At 44.8% G+C, this 15286-nt stretch overlaps 1 protein-coding gene across 3 annotated transcripts in view; it reads left to right on the top strand.

Annotated features, from left to right (window-relative positions):
- LRP1B (LDL receptor related protein 1B) overlaps window positions 1–15286 on the top strand; it is a 4835697-nt gene that overhangs the window by 3913971 nt on the left and 906440 nt on the right. For all 3 annotated transcript variants that reach the window (XM_069616528.1, XM_069616527.1, XM_069616526.1), the window contains exon 53: window positions 6084–6206. In XM_069616528.1, the coding sequence (XP_069472629.1) occupies window positions 6084–6206 (123 nt within the window). The remainder of the gene's footprint in view (window positions 1–6083; window positions 6207–15286) is intronic.

A 15286-nucleotide genomic window follows, 5' to 3' on the forward strand; every position in this document is an offset into this window, starting at 1 on the left:
TTCTCTCGCTCAGGAAGGATTCTAGCCATTTGATGGCCTCTGTGTAGAAGTGGGCTGCTGAGTCCAAGTGCCCACAGAGGACCTTATGTTCCACCAAGTCAAATGCAGCTGAAAGATCAAGTAATAAGAGCAGTGTTGTCTTCCCTCTATCTCTCAACTCATCAATCTGTGTTTTCAAATCTATCAAGGCAATTTCTGTCCCATGCAGAGGGCGGAAGCCAGACTGTCTGACCCCTAGGAGTTTATGAAGCTCAATTTACTTTAGAATCTGCGTATAGTCAACTTTGTGGAGTATTTTGAGTAGAAATGGTACTGTCACGATGGAGCGGTAGTTGGTAGCAATAAGTGGATCTAAAGTTTGCTTCTTTAGGAGTGGGAGAACCCAAGATTGTTTTAAATTGGCCGGGATAGTACTAGATGAAAATGAAGCATTGATCAATTTGGAGATAAATGGAGAGAGGTCTCTAGCAGCATCTTTTATGATCTGTGCTGGGCAGTTATCTCCTTTACAATTGGTTGGCTTAAGGGATAAGATCATTTTTTCTACCTCTAAGACAGAGGTTTTGGTAAAGCAGAATCTATTGATCTGGTCAGTGTATATATTACTAAGTGGAAGGGTATTAGTGGAATGTGGTAGGTTCAGCGAATCTTTCTTTAGTATTATTTTGTTTTGAAGAGTATTTATTTTATTAGCTAATGCCTGTTGAATATCTGAGCACCAGATCTTATTTTTGTTGCGTAAGTCAAGTATAGGGATCGGGGCCACAAGTTATTTTAGTATGGAGAATACTTCCATCCTTCATACTTGAGTTAGATTTGGCAATACGTTTGTTATACAAATTCCTTTTTGCCAGGCAAACTTCGTTTTTATAATGCGCAGAGGTAGTTGTTAGTTTCTTTTTGTTCTCGGTGGAGGGACATAGTCTCCAGACTGTTTCACACTTTCTCTTCAGTAGGCATAGGTCCTTTAGTTGTGGAGTGAACCACCTGTTAAGGTGTGTTTTAGCTTTACTTGTTCTTAATTTAAGTGGGGCAATTTTATCCAATGGTGGATAGGTTACAAGTCTAGCCGAATAGCTCCTTATTAATGTCGATAGCTTTGGACCTCGGAGCATATGGAATTCCAGCAGATGAGGTGGTGAATAAATTCTGTCAGGCACAGACTTCTGACATGTGCTGATGTGATTTGGGTTTCACGTACGGGCGAAGGCTATGCTAATGGAGTTAGATATAGTCAGGCCTGATGGTCTGTGACAGGGTCCGTAATCAGCCGGGTAAACGCTAGGAGTCAGTCGTGGTGGTAGGATTGAGTGGTTCACTGAGCTCTCTAGTGATTTTTATGCGAAGAGCTGGGTTTTGAGTGCCTTCAAATGCCATGTGATGTTTGCTGTGTCTGATGCGGGGAGGCAGTGAATTCCACAAAGATGGCGCCATGGTTGAGAAGCCTGGCCCTCCAGTCCCGGTTGAGTAGGAATGGGAGAACACTAGGATGAGGGCAGTGCTTGACCTAAGGGTGCAAGTTGGGGGGTAAAGTTTAATCTTATCTCGTAGGAATTCAGGACCTGTTTTATGCATTGCTCGGTGGGTGATACATAGGATTTTGAATGTGGCCCTGCGTCCAATTGGGAGCCAGTGTATGGTGCGGAGAGGCAGTGAGATGTGGGCCATTTGTCCCAATGCGATAAGCGTTTTGGCAGCCAGGTTTTGTACTCTTTGGAGTTTGTTCAACTGGTAGGCCGGTGCACCCAAGTAGAGGGAGTTTGCATGATGAAATCTGGACATGATAATGGACATAATTGCAGCCAGTCTATTAGGAAAAATAAGGTAATGGCATGTACATTTCAGGAGCCTAAGGTGGAAATTACAGGATTTGGATGGATTGCTGATGTGATGAGACAGAGTTAGGTCTCAGTCCCTTGTGCAGCCTGCAGTTTTTTTTACAATGCTGGTGGTTCAGAGAGTTGGAAGGGGGAATGGAGCAGATTTTCTTCAAACTATGATATCCATTTTACCTGGGTTCAAAAGGAAGTTGTTAGCTGTCATCCAGCGGTCAATGTCTGAGAGACATGCTGCTAGGTCAGGGCTGGGGAAGGAGGTCAATTTAGGGATTCTCAGGATGATTTGTGGGTCATCCACATAGTTGTAGCAAGTGAGGTTGTGTGAGCAGAGGGGGATCATGTAAATGTTGAAGAAGAGGAGAGAGAGGCATGTACCTGGGTGTACTCCAGGGTTTACTGATCATGCAGCAGGGTAGACCAGTGGGAGATTTTCTGTCTATTAGAGTGGAATGAAGCGATCCAGGAGAGAGCTGAATCACGTATTCCTAAAGACTGCAGTCTGTCAAGGAGGATTATGGGTTGCATACAAATTATTTGAACTACAATTGTTCGAATTACAATTGACCTTTGCACAATTGACCGAATTGTGAAGGTCAATTGTTACATATATGCGGGGGAAACCCCCCACAACCCCCATTATATATATATATATATATATATATATATATATATATATATATATATATATATATATATATATATATATATATACGCGGTCAATTGTGCAAAGGTCAATTCGGACCCTCGACTTTCGGTCAATTAGGTAATTCGAACAATTGTGTTTGAACAATTCGGGTAATACCGGATTATGTGGTTTATGGTGTAAACAATGGCGAGAGGTCAAGAAAAATAAGAGCTGCACATCTGTTTGAGTCTGCTGTCATTTTTAGGTCATCCCAGATACAGATCAGCGTGGTTTCTGTTCCATGGCGTAGAAAGAAGCCTGATTGTGCAGTGTCTAGGAGATTATTAGATTCCACAACGACATTGCGCTTTGTGCAAGCAGTGGGGTCAATGTGTTTTGCCAGAAATCTGGTGTTGGAGATTGGCCGATAGTTGTTTGGTACCAGAGGGTTGATGGAGGCAAAGCTTTGACATGTGCAGTTTTGAAGGGGTCTAACCTTGCATGTTGGAGGAGAACTTTCTGTTCATAACATTTGGTTGCATCCAAACTTTTGTTCTCTAGAAAAAGGGTGACAGAAAAAAATGCTAGTTGGCTCCAGATCAATACGTTAAGGCTGTTAGGCTCCAGACAAATACTTATTTTATGTATTTAATTATGTAGTTCCCAGGTAAAAACAACACATGAGAGATAAGAGAGGCAGTGATGGTGACTACATTGCTTTAGAGAAAGCTGTAAACATTCTCAGCATTCTTAATTGAATGTTAGTCCAAGTCAACCTATTTTTGTGGTACAGAGGCATTTTTGTGAAAGGAATTGAAAGGTGTGACGGCTCTGTTTCTCTTGTGAAGGTCTAAGGGGGCATTGAACTAATTCACAATAGCTAGACACATTTTATTAAGCGTGACGTTCAAATAAATACTAGGGAGAGTAACGCATTGCAAACTGGTCTGCTAGAGGATCATCTTGGGAAATAGCTCAAAGTTGCTGATAGGGCATTCTATGATAGGAAATAAGCAGTGGTTGTTTTAACTGTTCAGTCTGCCTTTTTCAAAATAGAAGAGGGTTGCCATGTTGTGCACATAGGAATAACAGAGGTAAGGAAAGTTAGACTGGCTTATTGTGGCATTGGAAGACTACCCAATAGGAAGGCCCTTCTTATAGAATGAGAACCAATGACATTTTAGGCAGAGCAACATTTTAAGGATCTTGATTATGGGTATCTGATACAACATGCATGATCGACTTCTGGGCCTACAGGGTCCAAAAGTCGGTCATGCATGTTGTATCATCTACCCATAACTCAACGAAGCCACTCTTCTTCGGGAGGAAAGGAGTGAGAGATAGGGTAACTCCAGATTGGACAGTGTGTGCAAGAGAGGCCTCCACCTGCATGTGTGGTGTGGTGATGGATAGGTGAAATGTGATATGTGTAGAAAGTGCCAAAGGGCCATGAATTATGTAGTTTGTGACAATGAGGTGGGGTAAGTGGAGGAGGTTTGACTTCTGGGGAAATTGATAGACTTTGCAACCAGCAGATTCCACTGAGAACAATCTACCTCTGGTTTCATATAATCACAATACATCTGGCTCCTTGTATGGTTACACGCTGTGAACCACTGCACATGTTGAAACGGCAGATGTATGACATAACTATGCACACAATCTATGTATGTTTGCAAAATTGATAACAAATGAAATTTGTTTTAACATAATACATTTAGAAATGTTCGTATGTTTTTTAAGGAACACAAACGTATTACAATTCCAGAGTCGATCATAACCTTTAGAGGGATGAATAAGGGCCGATAATGTTGCATACGAACCCACAAAAACATGGCCCTGAAGGCCTTCTCCATCCTCACCGTTCTTGACTGGAATCCCCACTCATAGAGCTGGAAATGCACCCTCTGTAATGATTCTGTAAGCATTTATGGAGCGTCAGGAGTATGATACTATTGGAGAGGCTCCATCTGATGCGTGCAGATAATGGGACTAGGGCAGACAGGACCTCGGCCGCAGGGGCAGACATGGTAGGATCTTTCTGTCAGATCCTTGACTCATGATCAGAATGACCCGGTACATCTTCATTCATTTCACACCCTGATGTCTGTTTTCAAGGTGATTGTATCGAGCGTTTCCCACTCTTGCATCAATAGCTGCTGCTAGTGCAGCCCTGAGCTAATGCACATTCCACAAAGTGCCAGTAGAACACTGCGTTTACAACACACCTGGGAACACTGGAGAGCCATTTATGAAAGCGAGTGGGAGTGTGCTCAGCTCATCTTACAGGTCGAGAAAGGCAACTTGTTCATAGATCAGCATCCCATGTTGTCATTACTAAAAGCTCTGCCCCAGCTTCCTTCTGGGCAATAGATGCAAGCTCCCTTGATGTCTTGACCTTATACTGATGCCTCGCTTATATTACAGACAATCATTATTGTGTGGTGCATAAAAAGTCGCATTTGGAGCTTTTCAACATTCTGAAGTTCGATGCGTTTCCTTTGGTGAGCATATCCACATCATTAAACGACAGCGCCCGTACCGGAATAGGATCAATTGCATTATTAAACTAGTGTCTAATACTGTCTTTAGAAATATGTGAGTGAATAACAGTAATCCAAAACAATTGTAAAGAAATAGCGCGAAACATGTGTCTCCAGGGGGAAGTTGCTGCCTGCTCACATGTATTTCTGTAGATACCAAGTCATGAATTGCATTCTATCGCCTATTAAAAGCCATTATTATGCTGCAAGACACCTGTCAATAAAGGCCACATCTGGTGAGAATGCAAGGCGTCCTCTGGGGGATGCCCCGGACAGCATGCCGAGGCAGGCCATTAATTGGCTCATTATTTCGGGATGCTGTGCATACTTGAAATATCTCTGAACCAAGGGACCTTTCATACCAGGAAATGTGCTTGCTCTGGAAGCTGCAAATAAATGTCAGGGCATGCGAATGTCAATAAAGGACATGGTGGAGGGTCGTGCGAAGGTTGTGCCTGATGCACACCCAGGAAACAGAGATGTGCTGCAGTATGAATAGCTGATATATGATCAATGACATATTTACCTTCATATTTCGTTAGCCCTGTCACCTCTGTGGGCGTATCACGCACGGTGATGCTGCCCTAATGATCAGTGCAACAAAGCATTCGCTGTCTCACATATCGCGCGGGGCTCAAGTATGCTCTTTTTTTATGTGACAAGTGTGTAATTCAGATAAACACGTTGCACTGCAATCAAACGAAGCAGCCATGATGTGTAACATGCTTTTAAATAATTGCGTCATGTTTGGGGTGTTCATGCGGGTGTCAGGGGAGTGCATCCTTATCACTGGCTAAAAGCAGGGTCATTACAAAGGATTTCTTAAAAACGTAATGTGTATGTAGGATTTGCATCGTCTACAAGCTCAAGCAACACATCACAGGGTATAGTCAATTTGGCCCGCTGTGACTCCGTTTTGTGAATGTGTAAAATGTCGTGCGTGGAAAGCAACAGCACGGAGGTGCTGGTCAGTGTGGCCGTCTCCTGTACGCGATTACACTTCTATGTAATAAATAACCCCACCGCATGCTGTGCTGGCCCATTCCATAGTCTTATCAGTCTTCCTGTGTGTTTCAGCTCCTGTTAAGTCGTGTGATGGAAACACGTTCATGTGCCGAAACAAAGTCTGCATCCCAAAGGAGTTTGTATGTGATCGTGATGACGACTGCGGGGATGGATCCGACGAGTCAATGGAATGCGGTAGGAATAATGATGGGGGTAAACTTATTTCACACTGGAAAGCAGTACAGTGCATATGTAGTGCTGCAGGGGTAAATAGCCTCATAAGAAGAAGGGAACGCATGGACTTTCATCTGCTACAGAAAGCAAGGCCATTATTCAGCTTTCTAATTTTGTTTCATGCTCCGAATGTATTTGTCTTCATAATGAACTAGTGTCATTAAAATCCGGCACTGCTCCCATTAAAAGTGTTGAGTTTACAGCGGCCTTCCGATGCCACATATCTGTGTATTTGTATCATTCTTTTTTTAGTGTTTCACTAATAAAGGAATGTCCCACATCATACCCAGGAGACACATTCTATCATGCACATTTCCATAAAACAAGAAGGGAGATTTAAATCTGACACACTTACATTTTAAAACACTATCGGATTTTAATGCTTGAGCCGGTAGACCCTTTAGTGAGGATTCATCAAGGAGATGTAGGGATGGGCCTGTGTTTTTAGAAATCAACAGGAAATACGTCCCTCATGCATCTGTATCCTAAGCATGTCTGCTGCCCATTATCCGACCCCAAATGTCACTAGCCCATATATTATCATCAACCTTTGCAAAGATATTACATACTGCGTTTTTCATGAATGTCTTTTCTTAGCAAATCAAATGTGATGCCACTTCTGTCCAGAAAGGGTGCTATTGGGATTCATTGTCGCCCAGTTTTAGCTCTAAGAAAAATGCATGGCATTCTCAAAAATACTTTCTATTATAGTCCTGAGTATACTTTTATAAAGAGTATATGTAAACATGTGGCAAGGTGATATTTAATATATATGCTATCACTATTTGTAATAGAAATTTGAGTAAAAGTATGTGGAGCAGTGGAAATCATCTACATAGTATTGGCATCTTCTGTGCCATTAATATGAAAGAAGAGTCATATGCCTTTATTTAGTCTCAGATGTGAAGGCGGAATCACGAAGGGTGCAGTCTTGTGTGTGTACAGTTCGTGTGGCAAACTCTTTGCATTTAGTCAGAGTTATGGCCAGTAAGTTTAGGGGGGGCTTGGGGGGACTATGCACTGGATTAGCTGTTTTTACTGAAGGAGCCAGGACACCGTTATTTTCTTTTTCCCCACATAGTATATGACTTTGTTTTATTTTTCTTGCCGGAAATAATTTCACCTGCAATTCTGAAAACGGTTCAATCATTTGTTTTTTTCAGAGTGTATGTCCCATTGATGACGCCTATCCTCAGGACTGTCTGCCAGTCAATTGCATTTTTCTGAATACTTGCACTTCCATACTATCTGCCTGACTCATGGAATTATTTGCGTGAAAAATGCAGATTTGCGCGCCTTTCAGCCCGAAAATCCCCATACTTCAAACAGAGATTTTCGGGCAGAAAGGCGTGCAAATCTGTGTTTTTCACGCAAATAATTCCATGAATCAGACTGTTTATTTGTGGTTCTTATTGTGTGCAGTTGGGGCGATGTCCTTGGAGATGTGGACTGCTATTATGGTTATTGAACATTTTGTATTGAATGATTGTGCCCACTGAGGTGAGTGGATGCTTTTAAGTCTCAAAATAGCCCTAATTTTTTCTGTCCAAAGAGGAAATAGCCGGTTCGGAGAACACTTAATAAGAGAAGTCATGTAAAGCATATTGTTTATGTCAGTTCATCACGAAGCACTGTAAGAGCAATGAGTGCTAGACATTTGAGGTTGCTGGTAATTTGCTTGTGTAGCAGGGGTTTACGGTGGTTGTGTCATTGGTGAATAGAACATATTAGAAAAGATAGTGAAATTTGGAGAGATGAGATTAAACCCCAGATCCAGCCTGGTGCAGACCCATGTGTGGACTGGATGTTGGCCAAACACCATGACCCAGAGTAGGGGCAGTGGGAACTAGTTGAGATGCGAACCCAGGAAAGGAAACAATGTTCTAATACACCAGGGTTCGTTGAATGTTCTCTTCAACCCATTGGAAATCTGCGGAGAAGTCCAGGAGGGTCCCTTTGGAGCAAACATGGTTCTAATAGTCTGAACTGAGAAGTTCTTCAGGCAGAAAATGGTCCTGCCTGTGGAAAGACAGAAAGGGGATAGAGAGGTCATTGGTGACGCTGTGGGCTACTATAACAATTGTTTTTCAAACTTAAAGCATTATACTTCCTCAACCCATGCGCCCTTTGCCCATCCAACCCAATACTAGTCTGTGCCAGCAATTACTGCAGTGCCAAACATGTGCTATGGAGCAGCAGCACTGTGATGGTATGGGGTGGGCCGATCTAGCACTGGGTCTGGCTCGGGCAGCATAAGTAAGCCAAGATTTATTTAGCCTGAATCTGGGACCTGATGATGCATGTTGTGGAGCTGTGGTGGTGAAACAGAGGGGTGGTGTTAGGCGGAAACCTGTGCAGTTCCCTCTGGGACCACTGCAAAAGATTTAGGACTACAGGTGTTTGGCAGTAAACCCACTTGGTAGCAGTCTGTACCACACAGATTCACTTGGTAGCTGTGGCTGAGCAGTCAGACTTCTCTCAAGAAGAGTTAGGCAGTATGTGGAGTATACAACATAGGGCAATTTACACAGTAGAACAAGCAAACACGGAACAAGGCTTCAGTGTAAAGATATATAGTTATTTATTTATAAAAACACATCTAGGGACACACTGGCACTAATACGGTAAACTACTTCAATCACAATTACTATAAGTAAGTCAATCCCCATAACAATAGTTCGACAAGTCTAGGTTCAACGGCACCACTTATTTGCAGACAGAGGTGAATGCTTTAACCTAGATGGCACTCTAATATTCGTTAGGACGGGAGAGAAAAGGCAGGGTATGAAATCAACTCGGTACCAACACTTTTACGAACAAATGCAAGGCAAGTAAGGCAGGGTCTACTGTAGATCACAAAGTTCAGAGGCCAGGCCCACTTGGAGAGAGGCAAGGCGATATGTCCCAAAAAGTATTACAGTGGAAATGCACTTCGAGTCTTTGTCGCAAATTGTTATAGAAAGATTGGACCAGTTCAGAACGGAAAGTTAAGAAAGCTTGGAGGCGACCCAATGGAGAGGCGAGGATTAAGACACCTCACGCTAACCGACGCAAGGGAAGCTAGGCAGACACGGTACCTTGTATGTGGAGAGACAGCTCCGGCGGGGGCAGTTGTTCCTGGTGGTGGGTGCAGGTCGGGGCTTTGCCAAGAGAAGAGATGATCTCATCGTCCAAGGAAAGTTGAAGATCGTTGCACCATCAGGGAAGAGACCAGCCGCGGAGTGCTCCGTCACAAGGCACCACCTTTTGGTCGTGGTACAGGGGTAGTGGCTATCCGGTTGCCGGGGTGCTATGCACGGGCAATTCAACCACTACGTCCTGGAACGAAGAAAAAGCAAAGGGGACTGGTTGTTCCCACCAGTCAGGGGAAGAGACTCTCCGGCGGCGAGATCTCCTCTGTCATCGGGAAGTGGTAAGTCGGTTCAGCAGGGCTCCACCGGAGGTGTCGTCGTTGCAGGTCGGCTCAGCTTTACCCTCGTCAGATTCTTAGGTCCTGTGGCGACTTCTCAAGATCCAGTCCCAAAAGCCCTGCTTTTATGCAGAAAACCCCCATTCATTCAGCCTAGCTGTCAATCAAAACACGCTAAGTGGTGAGCGGGGTGGCTCACCACTTGGGCCAATCACACCAGAGTGCGACTTGAGTTGGCAAGGCAACTCAGTCCAGGGTGCCTAAACCCCCTCCCACACCCCCTGTGGTACCCAGACAGAATGGCACCACTTTGGAGGACTTCTGTTTAGAAGCCCGCCAAAAGTGGAACAAAGGGCTCAACCTTTGGTTTAGGAGTCACAGAGACGAACACAAACGCCGTTTTAAAAACCGAGTTCTGGCAGAAAATACCAACCGATAGATTTGTTTAAGACAAATAAACCGGTGGTATGTTAGAGATTAACGAGAAAAAGTATTAACCTCCAACAATGGGAAGAATCCCATAGGGTTATATTCGGGGTCGACTATAACAAGTAGTTTCCACTGCCACCAGCCAAAACTCGACGAGTGGGGATGGAACAGTGCCCCCTCGAATAACAGACCCAGGAGTAATCGAATTACCCCTACTAGTACGTCCACAATAGGATGGTTTGTACTAGTTCTGCTAGTAAATTTAGGTCTAGTAAAGCCAATGGTGACTTTACATGCCCGGGGAGACAGTAGTCAGTCCCCGGGTATGGAGTCTATGGTGGGGATCCTCTAGGACGCCCCAGTGTTACGGCACGGAGGGTGCGGGGTAACACACATAGCAAAACATATGAGACCCTATGGAATAAATGACCCCATAGCCCATAGAACACAATAACACTCAAAGGAATTGCACACATTCATGTCCAAGAGTGGGAGAAAAAGAGTCACACTCTTGGCAGGATGGAAAAAAACAAACTCCAGAAATCCAGCAAAGCTGCTGGGGGACTCACTAGGTTAGGAAATTCAGCTTAAACAGAGAATTCTCCCTAACACTCACCCCCCCCCCCCCCAGACTAAGGGACAGGAGGATTTAATCCACTCCTGGATGAATCTCATACCTCTAGTGGATGACCTACATCCTAGAGTGACCATCAGCATTTTGGTGGTGACACCCTGACCTGTGCTCAATGGTGAAATCAAACCCTTGCAGGCAGATCGACCATCTCAGTAGATTTGGGTTTTCCCCTTTCATTTGCATTAACCATCTTAAGGGTTGGTGGTCAGTCTGAATGACAAAAGTTGAACCATACAAGTATGGCCTAAACTTCTTCAGAGCCCACATGATAGCAAAGCATTCTCTTTCGATTGTTGCCCACCTTGTTTCAGGATCCTTCAGCTTGCGGCTGATGAAGCAAACGGGGTGCTCCCTACATTTGCCATGCAGTTGACTGAGTACTGCACCTATTCCTACAGTTTAAGCATCTGTCTGCACAATGAAAGTTTGGTGGTAATCAGGAGCTCTGAGTATTGGGGCTTGGCAAAGAGCCTTTTTCAGGTTTTCAAAAGCCTGATGACACTCCTCGTTCCATCTAACCTTTTTAGGAAATTTGGGCGAGGAGATGACATTCAGTGGAGAAGCTATGGTCCCATAGATCTCGATGAAATTCCTGTAATACCCAGTGAGGCCTAGGAAGGCTCTCACTTGGGTCTGAGTAGTAGGTGTTGTCCAATTTTGCACAGCTTCAATCTTACTGAGCAAAGGCCTTATTTTTCCACCTCCTACCTCATGTCCAAGATAGACTACCTTACTCTGTCCGATTTGGCATTTACTCACCTTTATGGTCAGATTGGCTCGTCCAAGAGCCTGCAAAACATCTCTCAAGTGAGTTACATGTTCTTCCCATGAATTGCTGAACACTGCTATGTCATCCAAGTATGCCATGCAGAAGTCCTCCATCCCATTCAGAACCTGGTTTGCCATCCGTTGAAATGTAGCAGGTGCATTTTTCAATCCGAAAGGCATTTCCTTAAACTGGTATAAGCCAACGGGGGTAGAAAATGCAGTCTTCTCCTTGGCATGGTCTGTCAGGGCTATTTGCCAATAGCCTGACGTCAAGTAAAATGTGCTGAGGAACTTGGCGGCACCAAGTTTATCCACCAACTCATCTGTTCTTGGCAAAGGTTGGGCATCAGTCTTGGTGACTGCATTAAGGGCTCTATAATCCACGCAGAATCTAAGTTCTTTAGATCCGGCCTTTGGTACTAACACAACTGGGCTAGACCATGGACTAGTAGAGGGCTCTATTACCCCGAGATTAAGCATCTTGCTGACCTCACCTTTGATGTGGGTTCGTACGTTTTCTGACATTCGGTATCCTCTGCTTTTGACTGGCAGACAGTCACCAGTGAGTATGTCGTGCTGGCCCCAAGGGGTCAAGCCTGGTGAAAGTGAGAACAGAGAGGCAAACTGATTCAACATAGATTTGCACTCTTCTTGTTGCTCGAGTGTCAGATTTGAAAAGAGATTTACTCCTTCAATTTTTTCGTCTAAAGCTAAGCCTCTGAGGAGATCCGGAAGAGTTTCACTCTCTTCTTCTTCCTCGGATGATGCTAGAAGCAACGCTCCTACATCAGGTCTTGAGACATATGCTTTGAGTCGGTTGGTGTGGAAGACTGTTGGAGCCTCCTTGGGATTGCCCAAGTCCACCAGATAGTTGACCTCTCCGAGTTTAACCACAACTCTGAAGGGTCCCATCCATTTGTCTTGCAAGGCCCTCTGCCTTGTTGGGATCATAACGAGAACGAACTGGTCTTGAGCGAACTCAACCATGTTAGCCTTTTGATCATGCCAGTGCTTGACCAATGCTTGTCCAGCTTTCAAGTTATTGCTTGCTTCTGTCATCCTGTGCGACATTCTTCTCCGGAGACCTATCACGTAGTCAGTCACTCTGACTGGCTTGGGGGAAGGAGCACTCTCCAACCCCTCCTTAATCAAGGCCAATGAACCTCTGACGGGATGAGCATAGAGAAGCTCAAAGGGAGAATAACCTACTCCCTCCTGAGGGACTTCTCTATAAGCAAAGAGAAGGCATGGCAGTAGAAGATCCCACTTACGCGTAAGAGGTTCCTCTAAAGCACCTATCATGCTCTTCATGGTTCGGTTGAACCGTTCTACCAACCCATTGGTTTGTGGGTGGTAAGCTGTTGAGAACTTGTAAGTAACTCCACAGGTTTTCCACATGGCTTTCATGTAGTGGGACATAAAGTTTGACCCCCTGTCAGAGATTACTTCCTTAGGAAACCCGACCCTGGTAAAAATACCAAGGAGGGCCTTAGCCACAGCCGGAGCTGTACCAGTCCTCATAGGAATTGCCTCAGGATACCTAGCAGCATGGTCTACTACAACAAGTAAAAACCTGTTGCCTGAGGAGGTTGGAGGATCAAGGGGACCAACAATGTCAATCCCTACTCTCTCAAATGGGACTCCCACAACTGGGAGAGGCACTAAAGGTGCCACATTCTTGGAGCCAACCTTACTAGAGGTCTGGCAGGTGTGGCAGCTCCTGCAGTGTTTTTCTACTTCGGCCCCAATCTTCGGCCAATAAAAGTAGAGAGAGAGCCTTTCCTTAGTCTTCTTGAAACTCAAGTGACCAGCCAAAGGAATCTCGTGGGCTAACTGCAAGAACTGTGGTCTGTTCTCTTGGGGTACTACAAGTCGTTTGTAGTCTCCAGGTGCAGACTCGGTCGGTTCACTGTAGAAGAGGCCATCTTCCCAGTCCAACCTGTATTTCCCAGGCTCTTGCCCTTCAGCCTGAGCTTCTGCCTGGTGGCGAAGGCCTTCCAGAGTTGGACATTCTCTCTGTCCCTTACTGAAGTCTGCCCTGCTGGGTCCACCTTCTGCTAGTAAAGACTGCAGCTCAGGATGGTCAACAGGATCCAGATCTCCAATGAGTTCCTGGCCTTCCATTAGCTATTCTTCAGAGTCTAATTCTACCACACAGGTTGTACCTCCCTCTCAACCTCAGCTAGAGGTGGAGTTACGGGTGTAACTTTGGACAACCGCGGGGAAGTCCTTGTTGGCTGCACTGAAATGCTGGCTGCTGGGTTCGGTATAGAAGTCTTAGGTTTCCCTTTTGCTTCTGATTTATTGGAGACAGCAGCTGACAATTCCAGTGGAGCAGGAGTGATTTCTTTCTTCATCATCTCCTAGAGAGTACCTCTCATGGTTCTCTGCCTTGCAGGTCTGGTTAGCTCCTGTAACCATTTACTAGGAGGTCTGGGGGTATGCGATACAACTCAGAGAGTTTTCAAATCGTTGCCCAACAGAACGCGTCCTGGTACCTCACTCTCTATGCTGACATGTATCTTCACAGTCATTTCGTTACACTGGATGAGAACTGGTAATTGGGGAAGCATCTGCACAGGCCCTCCAGCTAACTTGGTGAGGCGTTTGGGTGCCTTAGCAACATCCTCAGCCTGAAAAAACGATGTATCCACCACAGTTATGCTGGCCCCAGTGTCCCTAATGGCAGGAGTCTCCTGACCATTCACCTGGACACTGTCCTTATAATACTCTTTAGTATTATCGGGGATAGAATTATAGACATCTAAATTCTCTTGTTCCCACAACCCCAGAGATACTAAAGAAACACTGGCTGAGACTCCAATGGGTTCATCGGCCAGCAGTAGAAAGTTTCCACCTGCCATTTGGGCTTCCTCCTCTGGAGCGAAGGCTAAGGAGACAAGTTGGACCCCTGAAGGTTTACCCTTACATCTGGGATCTCCTTTCACGTGGTCAGTCGAGCCACAAACAAAGCATTTACCGAATGCTTTCTGGAATGGTGGCTTGTTCTGGCCTCCTTCCGGTTTGGCACCAGAAGGTACACTATTCTGCTGTGGTTTTCCTTGTGGCTTACCCTTCTGGTTTTGTTTGGGGCCCTCTTTGGAATTTTAGTTATTTGAATTCTCTTTTGAGCCTTTTTTAGGCTGTTTCCCTCATCCTTTTTCTGAGTTGCCCCAGAATCCTTATGAGTAGCCCTGTTGGCAACCCACAAGTCAGCAGCCTTAGCTAGCTTCCTGGAATCCAATTCCTTCGAATCAGCCAAGTGCTGTCTGAGCTCAGGAGAACAGGCATCATAAATAGACTCCAACATAAAAAGATTCTTCATACCCTCATAAGTGTTCACTTTGTAACCCTTAATCCATCCCTCTAAGTTTTTCAACCCTTCACTCACCCAGGTAGCCCAAGGGGTACCATCATGCTTTTTGAGGGTTCTAAACCTCTTAAGATACTGGGAAGGGGTCTTCCTGAATCTAGCTATTAAAACTAGTTTCACACTTTCGTAATCCTTCTTATCTGCCTCCCCCAACTCCATTACCACATCAGTCGCAACAGGGGTGAGCCTAGAGAACAACCAGGGAAGTAAATCATTCCCGGTGAGGTCCTGGAGCCCATGATTGTACTCAAACAGTTTTAACCAATCCAAATCATCCAATCTTGGTTCATACATACCCACTAATTCCTTCGGCATCCGGGGTCTTTTGGGACTGGAGCTTCTAGAGGAACCAGAGGAGAGAGAAGCATTTTCCACAGACAACTTTTTCATCTCTAACTCGTGATTAAGTTCTATTTCTCTGAGTCTTA

The sequence above is a fragment of the Ambystoma mexicanum genome, chromosome 9, assembly GCF_040938575.1.
Source record: "Ambystoma mexicanum isolate Mex_15411 chromosome 9, UKY_AmexF1_1, whole genome shotgun sequence".
NCBI lineage: Eukaryota > Metazoa > Chordata > Amphibia > Caudata > Ambystomatidae > Ambystoma > Ambystoma mexicanum.